Source organism: Echiichthys vipera, assembly GCF_963691815.1.
Source record: "Echiichthys vipera genome assembly, chromosome: 3".
In the NCBI taxonomy this organism is placed as follows: Eukaryota; Metazoa; Chordata; class Actinopteri; order Perciformes; family Trachinidae; genus Echiichthys; species Echiichthys vipera.
The window spans coordinates 16,083,368-16,105,519 of record NC_139828.1 but is presented as its reverse complement, the minus strand read 5'-3'; the positions used below and the strand labels follow the sequence as shown (position 1 = coordinate 16,105,519).

General features: G+C 41.0%; 1 protein-coding gene across 1 annotated transcript in view; it reads left to right on the top strand.

Annotated features, from left to right (window-relative positions):
• The window catches only part of ttll7 (tubulin tyrosine ligase-like family, member 7), a gene marked incomplete at its 5' end in the record, with an annotated part of 71,786 nt that overhangs the window by 34,938 nt on the left and 14,696 nt on the right, over window positions 1–22,152 (top strand). The window contains 5 exon segments of the mRNA XM_083911588.1: window positions 3,220–3,355; window positions 9,999–10,085; window positions 13,851–14,073; window positions 17,004–17,299; window positions 18,471–18,605. Of these exon segments, the coding sequence (XP_083767714.1) occupies window positions 3,220–3,355; window positions 9,999–10,085; window positions 13,851–14,073; window positions 17,004–17,299; window positions 18,471–18,605 (877 nt within the window).

The window sequence follows — 22,152 nt, the reverse complement described above, 5'->3', positions numbered from 1 at the left end:
ATTTTTAATAGTCACCTCAGAGATGGAGCAGATCCATCCAACCTTAGAGCATGACTCAGCAACACTGAGTTCTGATTTGCTGCTTATCCCTTGAAATTGTGAACGCTCCTTCACTCCCTCAGTTTCTCTTCCTGCCTCTATGTCTTTATTCTACATGTACACACATACATGTCTCCAGGTCTGAATTTTATTTATCTTTTTCAATATCTTGAACACACACACACACACACACACACACACACACACACACACAGACATACGCACACACGCACACACACGCACACACGTACACATGCACTTACACACACACTTGCCCTTCTTACTGTCTCACCAAGTGTAAGTGACTTCTTGACTCATCACTTGACTGAATGGCTAGTCAGAATACTGATCCCAGCCTGCATGAAGTGCTGTCACCTCCTTCCACTTTTCAGACATGCAGCCAGACAGTCAATCAGACAGGCTGAGGTCTGTCTGGAGCACTCCTAATAAAGACCTCTTAGCATTCAAATGGTGTCCTGGCGCAGCACTGGAGTCTGATTAACACACTGCTTCTCATTAGATGAGTTCGGGTAATGAACTTACATTCGACTATGGAGATGAAACTTGCATCAGTTACAGACAAGCCAGGGAAACCCAGTTGTTTGGTGCCATCGTTGATGGTCATTTAAAGGGGACATGAAAAAACCTTTCTCTGTGCTTGTGCACATATATTTGGGCATCCAGAGTGCCTACCAGACCACAAATTGTGAAATAAGACAGCCCAGTCAGTTTTTTGTAGGCTGCCTAGATCAGAAAACTTAAGATTCAACAAGCTTTTCATACAAGGCCTTCCTATGTCACATACATGCCCATTAGAATATACCTTTGCAAAGGTGCGCCATATTTTTCTCGCAAGCCAAAGAGAGCAGACTGGGATTTTGGGAGGCGCGCTTAAAGAGACAGGCACTAAAACTGAGGTTGAATACAGGTATACCGTATTCAGACAGACAAAAATTGGGTTTTTTTCAACATTAAAGTATTTAAAAATTTTCTAGTAGAAATATAAGTTTCAAAATGGGCATGATATGTCTCCATTATCATCACTTACAGGATGGAGAGACACTGTTGACCAAGGACGAGGAATATAAATATCAGTTTTGTCTGTAGCCCAACTGGGAACAAAATAAGCCTCAGGATGAACATTTTATTTAAAAAAATATTGCAGGGTCACCTTTAAATAAAACGTCCATATGCTCGGAGATGGGGAGCACCAAAAAGAGCAGTTAACACCCACTATTAAAATGTTGACCTCTTGTATTTCATTCAAAGATATATGTTATCTTTGAGGATTGAAAAATACTGTCTCTTTTCATACATTATCCTTTAAATTCAGTTCATCCCTTTTTTATTTCCACTTTTATCAGTGTCTCCTAAGAGGCTGAAAAGAATCTGGTCCATGCTGGTTAGAGTATAGCGGTTACCAAAACTTATTTGGATAGTGCCAAGGGAAGGTAACAAAATGATTAGTTCATCTCAGGTCTCTCAACATTCAGTAGTTGTTTCATGTGAACTGCAGTAACTAAAGTAATGCATAGAATTGGGTCAACTTCTCAACAATATGGAAATCATGTACCCAGAACAGCATCTCTGCATAAAGTTGTTAAATGGCAGATGGGGAGCAGTAAAAGTTTTAATGGTAAAATTATGCAATGTTAAACTTTGCTTGGCATTATACTCTCACTAAAATCTACAGCTTTGCTGATGATATGTGTGAATAGCTTAGTAGTAATAGCTTGTAATCAGTATTTAGACGATGTGAGAAAATGTCATGCTGCTGCATAAACATTACATCCAACTTTCTATCTTTAAGTTTAAAAAATGGAGGCCTGTACTTTAACTCCCTTTGACTGTACCACCCCAGTGATTCAAAAGACCAACCCAGGAGGAGTCTGACTCCAAATATGTCTATAAAGACGTCAAACTATTTCCCTGCCTTTACGCTCCACACTGACCAGTGCTTATTAAAACACTAAGTGATCGAGTTTGGAAATGTATTGAGAATAACCAGGCAGAGTTTGATACATTTCCCTAATCCCCTCAGGCCTTAAATAAACACTGAGTACTGTTAAAAGCTAAGCAGGACTATGTGGAAGGTGTGAATGGGCACATTAGCAGAGAAGACTGCGACAAATGTTGAAGTGCATATCTCAGAGAGTGAGAGAGTGAGAGAGAGAGAGAGAGAGAGAGAGAGAGAGAGAGAGAGAGAGAGAGAGAGAGAGAGAGAGAGAGAGAGAGAGAGAGAGAGAGAGAGAGAGAGAGAGAGAGAGAGAGAGAGAGAGAGAGAGAGAGAGAGAGAGAGAGAGAGAGGAGAGAGAGAGAGAGAGAGAGAGAGAGAGAGAGAGAGAGAGAGAGAGAGAGAGAGAGAGAGAGAGAGAGAGAGAGAGAGAGAGAGAGAGAGAGAGAGAGAGAGAGAGAGAGAGAGAGAGAGAGAGAGAGAGAGAGAGAACTGTATGTGTGGGAAGCAGTTGTGCATTAATGCATAACGCCATGTGAAAAGACTGGATTGAAGTTTGTACAGTTTCTTGACTCAAGGTTTACATTAATGCTACTTTGTTTCTGCTTGTCTGTCTTTTCTCTTTGCTCCCTCTACCCTGCCACTCACCTTTCTTTTGTCTATCATTTCACACCTCTCATTGAAATACTTATAATTCTCCTTGCATGCGTTCCCCCTCCTGCTTGCTCTCTTTTCTGTTCATCTACCCCTCTCACCTGCTGTGCCTCGACCTCTCTGTGCCTCACTCCATCCATTCCTCCCTCTCATTTCATCAATCCCTCCCTCTCTCAATCTTTGTATTTCTTCCTGTCTTTCTTGCTCTATGTTCATCGTTCTTTATCTTTAAAAACCCTGTTTCTCCACTCTTTTCTTGCCCTTCATTTTTTTCTGTTATCCGTCACAACTTCCCCCCTCTCAATTCTGTCACCGCTCCTCCTCTCACCTCATATCCCATTTTTTGCTGAACTTCAATCCCCCTCTTCTTTCTTTTTCTCCACCCCATTACGCCCACCCTCTCCTTTGTCATCCCAAATCTCTCTTTTTCCCCCTACTTCATCATTTCTTCTCTCACCCTTCTCATCCCCTTTCTCCCTGCACCAATGACCCTCTATCGCCTCCTTTCTCCCTTTTTCTCCACTCCTCCCTCACTCTCCTCGCTTTTCTCTCTGTGTCTCTGCGGCCTACAGACGTATTTACCCCCCAGACGACAAGCTGCTGTTGGAGAAGTATGAAAGCCTGCTCTCGGCCGCCTTTCAGACCTTCCTCGCCGGGCGAGCTGCCTCACTTCAAAAGGAAATGAATAATCCTCTGAAACGAATGAAGGCACGTACGGCAGTGGCAGACTGTCAGGCACACACATACACACACATCATAGAAACCTGCAGAGACCCACACAAACATATACACACAATATGTAGACACTTGTGGACGAGCACATGCTTAGGAAAAGAAACACACAAGCATTTCTATTAAGATTCTGCCCACAGAGACAAGAATGGATGCGCAAATAATGTGCAAAGTGTGTCGCAGTCCTTCAGATTTGTTAGAACCACTGACAGAATGTCCTTTTCCTCTATCTTCCTTGCTTTCCCGCTGTCATTCACTCTCCACAAATATTTATTGTGCTGTGTACATGAGCTTTTAAAAGCAAATCAAATCCCACACAACAATGTCATTTTTGTTTCTTTACAGTTAGACACTCTCCTCAGTTTCCCCATGTCTTATTTTTTTCTTCTGTCAAAGTTAGCTGTGAAGAGGCTTCAAAGTTGATTACAATTGCTGCCGGTGTATTTTTCTACAGGTTAATTATTTATTTATTAAGATTCAGGGAACAGAATACACGCACACATGCACACAATCTTGTGTGGCCATGCACAAAGGAATGTGTATGTTTATACAGGGGTAGAAGTCATTGTATGCATATAAATGCCAAGGCCTCAGTTTGGTACCAGGAGGAATGTAGCTTCAGCTCAACCTTGGAGGTAAAGGTATGACGTGACTTTTCAAATATTGCAGGGTAACCTTAATAATGTGGAGTGTTCCAATAGTGACGAGAGAAGGATGGGGAAATAGTCATAGTATAAAGGTGGTGCATTTTGTCCCTTTTGTTTTTGTAAAATAAGGTTTAAAGTATTGTGACGGATGTCTTTTATGAACACACTGGATGATTTAAGTCGAGTACAAAAAAATAGGCAAAAGAAAGAGGCAATTTTCTTTTTTTTTCTCGAGTCTGGTTATGCATTCAGAAAGAACAAGTCAATTAGACAAAGGAACACAGAAGAAGGCATTGTGGGATATTAAAACACAGAGGCAAGAAGCATTGATGAGTAGAAAAGATGGAAATGAAACAAAAAAAATACTGCTTTTGGCAACTGAATAATAAAAATGAATACTAAATATAGATATTTTGGACAGTAGTATTGACATTACAAATTCATACCATACAAATTCATTCATATCAAAGCACTGGGAGGAGATGTCATATGCAACTATTGCAGCCTATGTAGAAATAATCCTACCTCAACAGCCTCTACTCCCTCGCTGTTTGTTTTTCAGGAAGTTATTTTGTGTCCTTTCAAGAGGGGAATCTCTGCTGATAATTTTTATAGAGATGTCAATCAAAGATCAGGCAGAGTCGTATACCAGACCGATGTAAGTTTAATTTAGTCAACTCAAAGAGATGTAGTTCTCATTTAAAACAAGAATGGAGAGAGATAATAAGGACAAATACACTCTAGAGTTTGCTATCTAATAACAAGATTATGAGTGACATCTGGACTGTCCTTATCAAGGGACATGCTGCGTACATATACTAATTTATTCTGAAAGATACTAATCTTGGCAGTTTATGGTAAAAACTGTTTCTGAATTTGAATACGATATTCAGCAGGGAAGAGTAAAACGTGTTTGTTTGTGCCCCTCAGCTTTGCTTTTGTGTAGTCATTGGCAGTGGTTACAATTGTCTTTCCAATGAGACTTTCGTAAACAGATGCGCTAGTAGTAGGGGCGGCAGTAGCTCAGTGTGTCAGAGTGTGGACTAGTAGCTGGTGCTCACAGTGGTGAGAGGCTCAGCTCCAATGCATGTGTGTGTACTAAATTAACAGGGAGAGTGAAAAAATTGTGATTTCCCCAGGAGGGACGCATAAAGTATACATTATTATTATTATTATTATTATTATTATTGTTGTTATATTTATAAATATTTATCAATATTTTCATTGTATTATACACTGTGTATTTTGTTTATTTTGAATGGTGGCAGGGCCTGTAGGAGACACTTTGTTTAGGAGAAAGCAGCGTAGAGCAGTGGTGAAAGCAGCTACCACAGTGTTATAAGATAGCAGGTCTCAGCTGTGCTCCTGCTAGGAAGGAACTCCCATGTGGTGGGAAGATGACGCAAGAGCTATTTTCGATAAACGGTCTGGATTGTGCCCACATGCTGTCAACACCTAACTAAGATCGGAACTCAAGGCAAGCCAGGCCACCTCGGCATGTGGTCTGGCTGATCTGATCAAGATCAAGATCTGATCTCAGACTGTACAGACCTGACAGTTAATGCATCCTGGCACGATCGGAGTTTAGCTCATTTATAGCCTGCATTTCAGCACTATTGTTGCAAGTGTTGGCAAGTTACTCAAAGTAATACTCTTACTTTACTTATTACTTGGTTTCAAAAGTAATTAGTTAAATGAATCGCTATATTACTTTTTTCCTAAAAAAGGAAATACAACTTGTTTAGCCAGCTCCTTTTGAAACTGAATCCACCATACATAGTTTTTATTTTGTATTTATTTTTAACCATAATAAAATAAAGCAACTTTCAAGTTTTTAACAAGTGATTCTTTGCATATTCCTCCATAAGAGCAGTAAGGAGTATTTATAGTTTACAGAACATTAAACGTTGTTTAACACAGACCCTCCATCACAAGCTCTCTCCTACCCTCATCTCTCAGCTGTCGGAGTTTGAACTTCAGACAACTGGCATTGCAAGAAGTGCGTCTTTGCTATCCAGTACAGCAGCAAAACGAGTCTGTATAATAATGACAATACTTCCAGCACTTGAAATTCTTTATCCCTGTCCGTCATTTTCCATCCTTTGTTTAGCATTTTGGCTAGCCGCTGACGTGACCTGCTCTGGCCTTGACCTGAAGCACGTACATGTCAACAGATAAGATAGCCTGCCTCAGACAAAAAACGAATTGTGTTCTGGTAACGCAGCGTTACTTTGATTAGTAACTGTAATATAATAACTATTTTGGAAACCACTTGTTACTGGAAAAAGTATTAATATTACAGTAACCCATTACTGCCCAACACAGATTGTTGCCCGTTCAAATTTACATTAATTATTATTTTTTTAATTTAATCTAATAATCAATTAGTTGTCATCTATTAGATTAATCGCCTCAGATTGAGTCATTAATAATTCCCTGATTCCCGATGTGAATATTATCCGGTTTCTGTCCTCCTCTACGACGGTAAACTGAATATCTTTGAGAAAACAAGACATTTTTCAAATGCCATCTTGGGCTTTGGGAAACACTGATCAATATTTTTCACCATTTTCTGACATATTACAGATCAAACAACTAATCAAAAAAATAATCGACAGATGAATCAACAATGAAAATAAGCATTAACTGCAGCCTTAGTTAGGATTAGCCTTTAACCTAATATCAGCCATCTCTGATCTTTACCAAAACATAACAATTATAAACTTTGAAGCTAAACCTACCCGTCTTTTGGTTTTTACCTAAGCATAACAATTAATGAGCTTATCATAAACTAAAGCCTTTAATTTTGTATGCCAGTCACAGTGCTTTGGTGCAGTGGGATCCATAAATCCTCATCTAACACACATTGCCTGTTTGGCTAGTTTTTCTTGTTGCAAGGGGCCAGAGGTCATTTGCCAGCGTGCCATCAACATATCTGTCAAGTCTGACAGATATTATACCCGCAAGACTTGTGCTTGCTGCCTTTGTGTGCCTTTCACACTATCAAAGAAAATAAAACGTGTGTTGTAATCCTAGTGACAACATGCTGATGCACTGCAGAGCCTGGCTTTATGCTGTGCTACAGACAACACACCCACCGGTTACGCTGGTTTCTACAGGGTTAGCATCACCCTTCTCCTCATTTCCACTACAGTTAGATTGACAGGTATGCATCACATTGTTCTTATCTATGTTTTCCCGCTGTTTTCACTGGTTGTATTCCCATTTCTCAAGTTTCTTACATGGATACTAAAAACAAAGAAATATTGTTGAGCAGGTGCATGCTCAGCCGGCCTGTAGCACTCTGCCAGTATAATAAAATAGCAGACGTACACAAGTGTGTGGGAGCACAGTCAGTGCAGATCCTGTAAAAGTGGTCTATACAAGCTCTGAAAATGTGGATTAAGCAGAGGATAAAGAATCTGGAATTACTCTGCTTTAAAAGAGTAGTGGCTTTAAATCGATTTTCAGCTGGATTTGATATTATTTGGAAAAGTTCTATTTCCTGCTGCAAGAACACACTGTTCAGTACACTGTGGTTCATAGGGTACTCTTGGTGAGGACAGCTCAAAAATGACTTTCAGTGGTTTACAGGAAAGAGGAAAATAGGAAGAAAACACCAATGAGCTACTGATTATACTGCACCTCAGGCAGAACTAACAACATATCACTGATGCGGAGTATCTGAAAGCAGAACCAGCCAGCATCATCCAATGCACTGCATATAAAACTGCAGTTACAACCAGCGCCACCTACAGGCAAAAACAACACTACGACAGCAGTGTAGAACTGGAGATGTGCACCATCTATAGGCAAACAAAGTAATAGCGCAGGCTCAGGTAACACTTGCCATCTACGTAATGAATGTAGGAACTGTATTTTAACCGCTGCTGTTTGTAATGTAAGGATCTTTTAAAACTGGAATATGAGTTCTGGTGAACAGTGGGAGTAGAAGTGTCACTGTCTGTCCTCTCCACAAAAGCCTATTCTCCTGGCTTTGAAGAGGAAATGAGAGTGGTCCTGAGGGGTGCTATTTGTCTAAAGAAATAAGCCCAGTTTTCTTCTGGCTCAGGGGTATGTGTTTTTTTTAAGATGGAGGAAGTAAATTCCTAACCACAAATGGACGAGACAGCTTCATCTGTCAAACAGCCCAGAAATATGAAGTCAAAAAATGCCAGCAATAGAAATAAATTACTGCTTTTTCAATAAAAATGGATAAAAAAACAAACTCTTGCTGGACAGGACCATGCACTTGGTCCTGTGGTGCCAAAAAAGTACTTTGTTTGGACAATAAAGTTTATGAGCTGACATGTACAGAGCCATACTAAGGTAGTGTAACAGGCAGCCACATGTTATATGGGCTGATACACACATAGGGGAATAACATGTTGAATTTGTGAATTGATCTTTAAAAACATAGTCTAAAAAAGTTGGAAAATACTCATTAGTGATTAGGTTCAGCCAGCAATTGCTTAATACGAGCTTTCTCCAATGAATGGAGTGGCAGCATTTGATGTAGACTCCCAATGTTGTAATCACTTTTCCTTTAGAGAAACCAAGAAGCTTTTATTTCGTCTGTAATTTATTTATATGTTTGCTTCTATGCTGTAAAACATGTCCATGTAATCTGTGTTGGTCTGCTTTGGAGCAATTTAACAAGGTAATGGGCCCCCAGTGGTTTTTAAAACCACAGTGGGTGGGGAAGCTTTCACTTCATGAAAGATTATTGAATTGGAATAGAAAATGCCTCTTATTTCTAAATAAAATTTTCAAAGCAAGGTAAAGTATTTAATTCTCAAGTTGAACAAACATTTCAAAATTTGGTTGTTAGCTCCTCTGGAACACTAATACAATCCAATTGGTGCGTTATGTCACAGCATTATAGGATAATAAATGGCTGGGCACAATGTTTTTTTTTAACAACCGTGAGTCTGTGTGTGAATCACCTTCTGTAGCAGGAACTAACCCAAAGGCAGTTTTGAGTATTTTGCTTGTTTATGTGTCTGTCTGTGGACAGATTTTGTTGCCTTGATAGCGTAGCAACCGTGCAAAATAAAGTCCCAACCCTACTGGCCCTGGCCCCATTACTGTGCTAGATACATTCACAAAGCTTTACAGGTGTGCAGTTGAGATCAAAATTAAGGCAGAGTTCAAAGAAAGGTGTGATCCAATCACAGGCCCTGGAAGTAGGGGGTACGAAGTATGGGAGAAGCCAACATCAAACACATACATGTAGCACATCGCACATGCTTGCATAGACACATAAACAGGAATAAAGTAACTAAAAAGACACACAACAGGAAGGCATAATCTAGAAACACACAAAAGCTCATATAAAAATGTCTGAGCCCATGGATGTGTACTTTGAGACTTCGAGACATGGAAGTATGCCACTGTACACATATGTATATGCACACGAGGGTCCATCACAAACACACCAACACATAGCCAGGGGCACAGTGACTTTTTCACAGACCCCAGGAAGCAGCTTGACGGCTAATCTGAGAGAAAACAATCACTTTTCATCTGTATTTGAGCGTCAAGTGGGAAATTTTTATGTCCCGGCCATGAAGCAACATTAATCACCTTTGCTAGCACTTCAGCTACGGCCAAATGGCCAAGGCCCCAGCAAGTTGGCCATGGCCATGATGCAGCCTTTTCCAAATTTAGTCTCTATGAGCGCTGCCAAATAGCAATCCATGTTCAGGTTTTTTTTCTAACACCCAGATAGCCACAAATGTCTGTGGAGTCGAAACATTTCATCTCTCCCACCTTTTTTAAATAATGAAAGTTTTGTATTTTTATTTTGACTTATATATAGCATTTTAATTATTCCTTATCAGTGTATCATCTAGAATTGACTACCCTGTTAGTCTTTGCTGATGATGACTGTTTGTTACTTATTTAACATAAATCATCACCTTTTGCATGTTCTCATCTACATTGTGTTTTCGGTATGTGTTGGTGTGTAGGAGGAGGACATCTTGGATCTGCTGGAACAATGCGAACTGGACGACGAGAAACTGATGGGTAAATCCTCCAGGCAACGATGCCCCAAGGTGGGTGAGAGTGAGAGAGAGGTAGGTAGACACAGACACCAAGAGAGAGGAGGGGGAATAAGGGCCACATGCCTCAAGGGAACTAAGAAAAAGTGCAAAGAAGAGTGTCAGAGAGAGAGAGAGAAAGAGAGAGGGAAAGGAGAGGCAGGTAGGCAGATGCCTGGAGCTAACGCCCACAGAAAGCATACACGTGATTCAGAAAAATAGAGAGGGGGGTATAGCGGGTTAGAGGAGAAAGAAAAGAATAAGAAAGAGTCCCAAAGAAAAGACCCAATTCCCCTGGGGGACAGCTGTCAGGCTGTTTCTCTCGCTTTCTCTGTGCTATCTTTCTTTCCGTCTATCTTTCTCTTTTTCTCTCCCTCTGTCATATGCACCTATACGCCCCCTCGATTTCCCACGACAGCACATTACTCTCTCCATCACCTTGCTTCACACACCTTCCTTCACCCCTCAATCCCTTTCCTCTCTCTCTGCACATCTACATCCATCCCTCACTCAAGGGCTAAATTGGCTGTAACACTCAAAGAGTGTGTTAGGGACTCGACAGGGCAGTTCAGCGCTGCATTAAAGAGGCCTTAGCTGGAATGAGGACTTGTTCAGGCACAATCACTGTTGTCCAAATTAATTTGGACCCCGTCAGTTTCAATGTTGCCGAGTGTGCTGAGAGAGACATTGAGAGCAGGGGAAAGAAAGAGCTGTGACGGATAGATTCACTCCTTTGGGTGTAGCGCTTGCAGGCCATCTGGTAAAACTGAACCAGCGAGTGTGCGAAAGCTAGAAAAGAGGAGTGAGGCGAAGGGATTATGAGGGAAGGAAGGGTTGCTAAGGTTTGTTATTGCTGAGGAAATGTTCAGAGCCAGAGGTAGGAAACAAAATGGTGAAAGGGGGGAGGGCTCTATCTCTTTTTCCTCATATTTAGTTGTTGCTTTAGTTATTTTTTACTCTTACCTTTATAATCATGGTATGCACTTTATTACATTTGCTTCTCGCGGTGTTGTCTTAGGCTTGATTTACCCAATCCCTCTCACTCCTTCATCCAAAGTTTCTTTCTCTCTGTCTCTGTCTCTGTTTCTCTCTCTGTCGCTCATCTGTTCAGCGTCTGGCCTTCTCTCTTTGTCTTGCGCTCCAGTGTTTATCCACTGTCTGTTCCTGTCTCCTTTTCTTTCTCCACTCGTATGTTCAGTGTCCTTTCTCTCCCGCTCTGTGCTCATTTCCGTTCTCCCCATCTATTCAATGCCTCCTCTCTGTTTCTCTCCACTCCCATACTCAGATTCACCTTATCCTCCTCTGTATTTCTTTCTCCATCAATCTGATGTTCCCATCTTCCCTTTTATATTCCTCTCATGTATTTAATCTCGCTCTGTCTCTATCCTCCTCAATCACTCACTCGCATAGCTACCCAGCGATGACTGTGTAAGCCCTGTGATCACTTCCTGCCCATTAATTTGGGAGGCCTGACAGAACTGCCCAAGCTTACCGCGGAATAACAGATGTATATATGGTTTATTAAAGCTATCAGTGTGTCCCCTTCCAGGGTGTGAAATAGACAAGACCCGACTTAATGAACTCCTAACAAAACAAAAAAAGAGATGCTTATTTTTGTGTATTAGGGTTGAATTCATCTGAATTTAGGACTCATGATTTCACACACACACACACACACACACACACACACACACTTACGTCAGCCGCATGTACTTCGCTGTAAGTTTTGGTTATCATCAAAATAGCATATAAATAAAATTGCGTATCAGTGCCGTTTTAGGTATATATATATATATATATATATATATATATATATATATACATTACAGAGCCAGGGGAGAGGGGTAATATTTTGTGCATTAAAAAAAGAATTCCAGGGATCAAAGTCATACTTTTACGAGAGAAAAACTTCACGAATCACAAATTTCTTAGAGAAAAAAAGACATGTTTTCCCTTTTGTTGTTGCAAAGGACCGCATCACTTCCATTTGCAAGATTAAATCAACCTTATCACACCAGAGATGCTTATTGCTGTGTAATAGACCTGCAGTGGGTGACCTAATCAAATTATACTTCTGCAATTGGATTTAGCAATAAGGAAATACACCGTTGCATATTAAAGACAGACAGAGTCTCAGAATTAAATCATCACTGTTACACTTGACATGGGGCGACACGGTGCTTAGGACTGTCGCCTCACAGCGAGAGGGTTCCTGGTTTGAATCCCAGCTGGGGACCTTCTGTATGGAGTTTGCATGTTCTCCCTGCGTGGGTTTCTCCGGGTTCTCCGGTTTCCTCCCACAGTCCAAAGACATGCAGGTGTTAGGTTCGTTGATGACTCTAAATTGCCCGTGGGTGTGAATGGTTGTCTGTCTTTGTTCGTCTCTATGTGACCTGCTATAAACTGGTGTCCTCTCCTGGGTGTACCCCGCCACAAGGCCAATGTCAGCTGGGATAGGCTCCAGCCCCCCCGCGACCCCGACAGGGACAAGCGGTTGAAGATGAATGAATGAATGTTACACTTAACATGTTCTTGTATCATTTACACAGACCATCACAGATGTGTACAGCGTTTAGTATTTAAAGAAACTTTGAAACATATCCTATTGAATTGAGACTTTAACATATCAACCACTCAGGTCAAATTTATTCATGGTACAAAGGCAGTCATGTCTCTGTTCATAGTTACAGCCAGGCTTATAGAGGAGTGCATAAAGAGCCTGCAATCAAACATACACTTGTGTGGGCACATGGGCTTGCTGTGTCACCACCAGGTCTCCCAGTGACAGATGGTAATGGACTGAGGGTGAGGAGAGGTTGACAACATCTCAATGTCTTTATATGTGTGTGCGTGCGTGCGTGCGTGCGTGTGTGTGTGTGTGCGTGTTTACTCCTGTACTTATGTCCTTGTGAGACGCTGTTTTTCTTCCTGTGTTTCTAATCCTGCCTCTAGTGTTTCCTCACTGTAAATTGATGAGATTAATGATAGTCTTTCCTCAGTTTCTGTTTTTAGTTTTGTTGAAGGCAAGGCAACTGTATTTGTATAGCATATTTCATAAACCATGCAAGGTAAAATATTTACCAATTAAAAAAGTGTAAAACAACAGGCTAGTGATACAAGAGATAAGTAAGCAAATGCCATTTAAATCAAGGAAAAATAAAAGATCACAGCAAATACTCCCATATTTAGATCCATATTTCAGTTCAATTAGAAACAATTAAAGAAACAATTGAAACAAATGCTATTTTTAATGATAATCCAAGAGGATACACTTTTACCCATTACCAGGTAGAGCATGCAATATGAAAACAGGAAAGTTTCGGGCTTTGACTTAATAGTGGTCCGAGTCGAGGCTCATCTAGTATCGTCTTGGAGGTTATTCCAGGTCTGTGTTACATGGGCATAAAATGCTACTTCATCCTGTTATGTATTAACTCTTGGGAAAACAAGATGTCTGCAGGGTACTATGAGCTTCACATGGCATGAGCATATCAGAGATGGATTAGGCCCCAGAGCCTCAAAGTGATTTGTAGACGAGCTGCAAGATTTTGAATGCTTTTATGCCTATTATGAGTATTTTATTAATTACAGAGTCCTTTAGCACTTTGTGAGTTGTCTTTTCATGTTTTACATGTATGAAAATTGTTATACAATCACAATCCAATGAGGATAAAAGTAGAAGGGTGTTTATGTGTGCATGTGTCCACAACATCTAATACATGGATATAGAGTATGTGTATGTTCTATGCATATCTGTGTATCTGTGTTTGTCCCTGCCAGCCCATGACTGCAATGCCTGAATGCAGTCAGACACCGAGACGTCAACGACCGGACTACCTGGCTGACTTCACCAGTGGCAGCAGCGCTGATAACTCCTGCTCCTCCTCAGACGAAGAAGAGGAGGAGAGGAGGAAAGCAGGAGGAAGAGGAGGAGAGAAGAGGGAGAAGAAAGTTTCCTACGACCTTGGGGAGAACAAGGAGAAGAACTTGGCTGAGCGCTCAGGTAAAGCGGCAGGATATGTAAAAGTTTCTAAGAATGTCTTCATTAGGAAGCCAGAGTGTGGGGGTTTGACAGGGACCTTGTTTCCTGCCTTCTTTCTCGCTTTGTTTTTGTGTTTTTTTGCCTGCTTTCTCCTCATTTTGATTCTTCCTCCTGCTTTGTTTGTCTATTTATTTATTTTTAGCTGAAACCCTCTATCTGATTACAGCAGTTACCTTAATTGCTAAAACAAACTTGTTTTTCAGATGTGTAAATGTGCAGTCGGATACATATAGATATTTTTAAGATTTCTGCTTTCGGCATTTGTGCTAAAGCCATCTTTCATTTCCATCTTATCTGACTATGACAGAGAACAAATTGCAAACAGGAGAGATAGCGAGCGTGAATGAATGTAGTGATGCAATGATGGAACTGGAATTGATCCTGTGATGCTACAAGTCAGTGTGGATTTTGTTAACAATAATTATGACGAGACGTGTTCATAAACACTTTTTTCCACGACGAAGATGAGACAAGACGGCACAGCTGTCATTAAATACTAACTGTGAAGATATCAACATGCAATATCATTGACAAATGAAGGAGGAGACTAAATATAAATATTTCTAAATAAATAAAATATATAAACTCTCTCTGTATTTTCATCACCTACCAACTATTTTTGCCCTTTCTCTTTTTGAAACACACATACACATACCACCAGCACTGCGGTACTCAGTCCGTTGCTGTCCTTTTCTCATTCTTCATTCCTGACTATTGCGCTACTATAATGCATAAAGTTTGTAGTTTGCAGTTGGGGTCTGGTTCGGGTGGTTGATTAATGTGCCAACGGATAGTTTTCCATCCCTCCATCGTTAGAAATATGGCTACCGAAAGCAGCCTGGCTACTGTCCAAAGCAAGAAACAACTTTAAGAATTCAATTTGAACCAGAAACCCCGATCTCAGTGCTCTGATAAAAGCAGAGTGAAACACTCGGGCTGATAAAGGCAGAGCAAAACACATGGCAGCATTAATAAGTATGCATGTTTTGTAACTTACTGGTCTAGCTTAATAAAAGAACAGTTTTTATCACTCTCTTTTCCTCTTTGTACTGTACTGTACTGTATTTTTCTTTCTCTTCTTCCTCGGTCATTTACGCTACCTGGTGATAGATACTGTAAGATGTTGAGTTGTAAGCTGTTATGGAAGGAAAAATAGTTTGCCATCTTGGTTCAGTCTACGAAGCCTCTGCGTTATTGTTTTATTACCTTCATAAATACAGGAACAACTCAAGTGCTTTCCTCTTCCTTTGTGACGGAAAGCAAGTTGTCATTCTGCTGGCAGTTTATTATTTTATAGCCATTTCATTGTACAATTAACATTTACTTTATAATGAGAAGTTAAAACAGAAAAGTTAACTGTTGGCACGCATATTTTTGAACTAATGAGTCAGGACTGAATAACTGCAAAGCTGCATTCTTAATCAGTCAACCTATGTTGACTGCAAGTATGTAAATAACTAAATAATAAGGAATAAGTTTGACTGAAATGACTAGATTGAAAATATATTTGAAACGAATGCATATTTTAGACTAGATCTAAAATTGCTGCCAAAATGAACACAGCCATAAGCACATGACATACACTCCAGTCTGCTATACTTTCCTTGTACAGTTTGAAAAATATTCATAGTTGTACAGAACACATTTCCATATATATGCCACACTTTTTTATATACAAATGCTGAGTTTTGCTTTGATCAGTTCCTGCAACACACACACACAGCTAGCAGGGGCTACATTACAGATGTTCATCGGCCCGCCAGTATTTATGTGCCTAATTGATGTGATAAAATGGTACTAGATCCTTGAATTTTAATTAAAACATAAGCAGGGTGATCAAAATCAGTGACGCGTGAAAAGTGTCTCTTTGTTGCTGAATTTCTAAGTAAAGGGGTGTCCTAGCTTGACACTGGACACACACAAACACACAAAGGATGATGCACTGAAAAGCACGAGTAAGGAAAGAAAAGCACCTTGAACAGTGCAGTTCCTCTGAATGGAAGGTGACGGCAGAAAAGAAGGAAATTGAAAGAAAAAGGGCAAAAAAATCCAACTTTAGTTATTTTCCTTGAAAACACCTTGCGTTTAATGCTCCTGAAATATTTTGAAAATGTAAGTGATAAGTCTCAAGCATTCTCACCAATTCGCATAAGTCACATGCATTAACTCACTTTCAGCTCTCTGAAGTGTGAAAGAGGGCGCCTTTCACAGCAGTCCATGTACCGACGTAGGAAAGAAAAAAAATCTCTGGCTGCATTGTGGGCCGTTGGTTTTACTGATCAATAGAGAGGACCCTTGCATGTGTGTGTGCGCGTGCGTGCTTGTGCGTGTATGCGTACACGCGCGTGCATCAACCCTGCCAAGCCCTACTCAATACCAAGCCACCAAAGGGCTGCGAGGACTAAGCCCTATTTGGCAAAAAATATCCAAACCTCAGAAGGTTCAGCAGCCACATGCAGAAACATATGATTACTTGTGTGCACAGTTAATGTCACGCACGCACGCATGCATGCACACTAATACACTGGCTAGTAGACAAGACAATCTGGAGGAGTTTCAAGGGTGACGGAGCACGTTAGTGTGTGTGTTTCCAGTGTGTGTGAAAAAACAGCTCTTTAATCCATCCCCAAACCAGACAGGACTACTGTTTAGTTTCTGGTTTCGACTACACATGCTGCGGTCATTAATAATAAAGCGCACACTGGGCTACTGGGCCAGTGTTCCAGAGCGCGGCAATGGGAATTTTAAAGCCACACTTCATCTCTAAAGCCACACAGCAAACGGATGGAAAGCAGAGCAGTGAGCTTGACAGTGACTTGAAAAGAAATTTAAGTGTGACAGTGAATCATTGGTGTTCATCCCCCTCCCCCTCCCTCTCTGTTTCTCTGCAGGTCGCATGCACTGGAAACCTCCAATCAAGTCACTCAAAACCAGCCCCGCCCCCTCTGTTTCCCCAACACTTTCTGGTCCTATCAGGCGCTCCATCTCCTGCCCTCGCTCCATCGCCTCCCTCTCGTCGCCCAATGAGGTGCGGACATTGTCCACCAGGCCTTCTCCTACAGTTCCCATGGCCACTCCCCTCGTCAGGCCAAGCTCAGCCACGCTGCGCTCTCACTCGCTGAGCCGCAGTGGCTCCACCCACCGTGTTCCTCACAGCAACAGCCTGGGCACCATCCACTCCAACATAGTAAGATACTCTTCACACACTTCAACTCAACAATTCAAATGTGTCAGATAAGCTGTCAGTCACAGAAAAGAATACACAATTAATTTTGAAATAGTTGAGCTGTCACATTGCTGATCCACTATTCCAAGTAGGTTTAAAGTAAAGGATCAAGAGTTACTTTATTTTAATTCTATTTCACGAAAGTCTGATGTGCACATCCACTTCTGCCATCGTTGCTTTTCCCCTCCTGTGGCATATATTGTATCCTAGCCCGCAAAGAATCTCTTCAGTAGCTTGTTCAATACTGTGTAGGCGTACTGTAGTCTTCTATTGTGTTGCCATCTGTTGCTTTCCACCTGCCTCCTCCATTACCTTCATCCTTTGAAAGTTCGCTGGTAACCTTTTGATACAGTGGAATGAAATGAAATGGAGCAGAATACTTTTTAACATTGACAATAGAACTAAGTAGAAAACCTTTGTACTGAAAAAAGGCCAAAGAGTGCACCGGCTATGCTTGTATCCTGCCACACATGTATACAAAATGACAGGAGAATTTCCTGTCTTTTTTTTACCTCTTTGCTTCCCTGGTGGAATCACACGTGACAGGTGTTGCATAATGGACACAAACATTATGATGCTACAGTGAAGTTGGCCTTTTGGCTATAAAAAATAATCTATGCTATGAGACATTTGTGTGAAATGTTGTCATCATTAGCATAGGAATTCTTTGGAGTTATGTCCAAAAATATGTTTTATGAGGTCCAGTGACCTTGACCTTTGACCTCCAAAATCAAATTAGTTCATCTTTGAGTCCAAGTGGACATTTGTGCCAAATTTAAAGATAATCCTGAGATATTGCATTCACAAGATTGAGACGGACCAATGGACAACCCAAAAACATGTCACCAGCACAGAAGCATATAGATATGATAGCCAGGTAATTAATAATGAATTACTGTTATTATTATTGCTGCTCTACAAGTAATTACATCTACTTAGTGACCTTTGATCCAAATCCAGTAATATGATACTGATTGATGATGCTGATTAAACCTTTTTGCCTAATATTAATGTTTATTAGTATTCTCAGTTGGTTTCTTTCTACTTGACGTGTGTGTGTGTGTGTGTGTGTGTGTGTTTGTGTCTGTGTGTGTGTGTGTGTGTGTGTGTGCGCGTGCGTGCATGTGTGTAGGGTGATCCACTGATAAACATTAGGAGTAAAGAGCAGGAGGCCGAGCTGGTGCGTCAGACTCTAGCCGCGCTCACCGCCATGAGGATCAGGTTTCCGGGCAAAACCGAGGAGGAGGCTGAGGCTGTGTTGGATGAGGTGGGTGTGCTATCTCTATTGTATTCATTACCTTACACAATAATATAATGTGTTTATCAAAATGAGTGTAAAAATGGAACAAAGTAACATAATAAAAAGACAAACAAAATAAACAAGGAGAAAGAAAGTTGTGAAGGGTGAAAAAGAAGTTTGTTGTTGAACAGAAATCCGGGCCCACTGTATTCCCAGAGCCCCTGCTGTGGCCAGGTGCGGTCACTCTGCATCCTAACTAGAAGTGACCTCCTTGCCTCCCTTCACAATAGCCTGTTCGCTCTGGCTTTGCTCCCATTGTCTCTTAAATGACCCCAGTGACGACCTGTCGGTCAGTTTGCAGCCCTGCACTATTCCCCACTGCTCCGATGTATTAATCAGTGTCTCCTCTATTTCTGGTCCGATCTCTGTGATCTTTCATTTGTAATCTTTCCTGTACTTGTGTTTGCTTAAGCCATTGTTTAAATTTACGTTTTTGTAAATTGCTACTGTACAAATAACAGAAGAAGTGGCTTATAAGGCTGACAAAATTCTTATTGTATGGTTAAATTTTTTGTTTAGTTTATGAAAGACTACAATTATAATTAAAAAGTCAAAATGGATATTGCATTTTGCAATAAGAAAAGAAGGGGAAAAAAGAGAGGCAGAGGCTCACCTTCAAGTCACACCAGAAGCAACACATCTGCAGCACAAAAGTATTATGAAAGCGTTCATCCATCCAGTCTACACAGACTCTGACCTCCATTAAGATTGCCACTGTCCTCAGAACCAGCTGTCCATTCAGCACCACAGCTCCCGCAGTGCTAAAAAGACACATTGGCCCTCATTTATCAATCTTGCGTGAAAACGGGCGCAGATCTGAGCGCAGAATTGGTCCTACGACAGGACACATGTATGATTTATGAGACATTCGTATCTGACCAATCTCAGCGTACGAATGAGCGGGCCTTGATAAATGCGGCGGCTGAATTCGATCGTCATTAACATGTTACGCCCTTAAATATTCCTGGTTCGGAGGCCTCGCCCACTGAGGTCAAACATGGAGAGACGAAACACTGGTTAGAAAAGAAACTTTTCCAACACAGAGACCGACATCCGACATGGAGCAAAATAAAAATGTGCTTTTTGGCAGTCTTAAGAGTGGAATAAATGGGGCCCATAAAAACGCTGTATGGAAAAGAATAACGGAGGCAGTCAACCCGAAGCAGCGCTCCACTGTTACCCGTGTGCGTGTGTGCGCACTGTTGAACCTGCGCTCCTGCTCTGTAGCGGGGTTTGCCAGCGGGGTTATTAGGTATTCCGTTAGGGGATAACCTTTATCACTATCTGATACCTTGTTTGATTTAATGCAATTTATTGTGGGTAGCCACTTACCGAGGAGATGACTTTGGCTCTGCAGTGCGCATTCCTGCAGCCGCGCGCCAACACATTCATTCATTCATTCATTCATTCATCTTCAACCGTTTGTCCCTGTCGGGGTCGCGGGGGGCTGGAGCCGAGCTGTTTTGAAATATAAAAGAATCTGTCCACCTGGCCACCACGTTTAAAAGCGATAGCTTGGCATCAAAAATCACCTGTACATTTATCGAGTGGTAATTTTTGCGATTGATTAATGCGTAATCATTCATGGATGGGGCCTTCAAACGCATGAGTACAATCAATTGCTCCAACCACAATTTTTTTTTAATTCGTTTTAAGAATCCGTTTTGATCTGTTCTTAATATGCTTATGCCTAATGACAGCTGAGGTTTGTTAATTATTTTCAGCCAGATTTTGCTGTGCTGCACTGCAAATCCACAGGCTCAAATTTCCGTACACGATCTCAGACCTGACGTGAGATTTGATTGTAGCTCCCGCTCATGTCCAAATTCATAAATGCCGGAGTTTGCGTGGAAATGGTCGTGCGCATGTTTTTCTGCCGTACGTTCGTTTCATAAATGAGGGCCACTGTCTTCAGCTGGCTTACTAATGACAGTGATACAACCAAGACATGCGGACTAAAAAGTTCTCAGTTGACTACTACAAGTATTTAAGAACAGGAAAGCTGTTTATTTTAGTGCATTTATGTCACATACTAGCCTGTAGCTGCGTGCATAGAAGCCTTGCTTCTTTGGTTGCTCGACTGATGTTGTGCATGATTGATTAGGCGGAAGCCCTAAAATCTTAAATTGCAAAATCTTGCCCTCAGCCATCATAACCTTTCAAACAAGCGCATCAAGAACTGATAACATATTCTAACACATGTTGTAACGCACATACAATACTTAATATTGATTTATGTACATTTCTTAATGTTCAGTGCTGTGTATTATAAGAGGTGAAGCATGTAGTTGTTATTAAGGTTAAGTTAGGTCAAGCAGCCAAGTAATTAATGTGAGCCCATACAATGTCCTCATATGAACGGCAAACACAGTTTGTGTGAGTGGGACATCAGGGTGTGCCGGGGTCGTGAGAGACAATTACCAGCACACCTGTACTGTTAACAAACCCTAATGAGAGCACCATGGAAACGCAGATGAGCAACTGCACCTGTATTGTTCACTCTTGGCCTCAGGAGAGAAAGGAGTGTTCACTTGGCATGAAAACAATCCTTGGCAATTTATGTTTTCTTCATCAAAGTTGAGGTCTAATTGGGCTAATGGTGTGCTTCTATCAGAGTAATTGCCTCTTTCCCTCAAACACGCTTTTTTGTCACAGTTGGTATCATTGAAAGGTGAAATGTATGGAGGACATTTTGTTGTGCTTTAATTGAGGGTTTTATGTGTATGCACAAAACAAATTTGACAAATGGGCGTACATCTTTCCAGACCAGGTTCATAAGGTTCTTATTTAGAGAGAATCCTAAACAAGCAAATAAGTAACTTTCTGGAAAGCAAATAAAAATGTGCACTCTATAGCTTAGCTCTGTATCTGTGAATTCTTGTCGACTGTTTTTTTGTGCAGTGTGCAGTGTGTCTCTGTGTGAGTAAATATAAAGTTTACACTGGAGCCTCCCAATGGGAGCACTGTTTGCAGTGGATCTAACATGCTACGAGAGAGGTTTATGTGCACCAGTGGGGATATGTAGACTAAGTCAACAGAGAAACAATAACAGTGCCTGTAGGTACACGGTGATGTTGGCACTAGGAGCGAGTTCATGGGAATATCTAGCACAGCTTTTGAGCAGACATACCCTAAGGATTTTTAACACACCCGCAACGCAGGGTTTTTCTGCTCAAGAACCAAGGATCACGACCCAAGTTTTCTATTCTGCGAGTTGTGAACCGAAAATATACCACAAATAGGTCTGCTACAGACAAGAACTGTATTCTGTAAATGCTCGCCACATTTTACATATCATTTTGAAAATGCCTTCAAGTCATTTTTCCATGGATCTGATTGCAGAACTACTCTCCCTATGCTCTGAAGACAACATAACAATACTGTATGGATGTGCTGCAGTAAACAATCTCTTCCCATTTACACTTTATTTCCTGTGTTGCCTACAGTAGTTTCATGTGTCAGATGCCAAATATCACACAAGCATTACAGCTCTATTCGTAGTGAACCTGTCAGG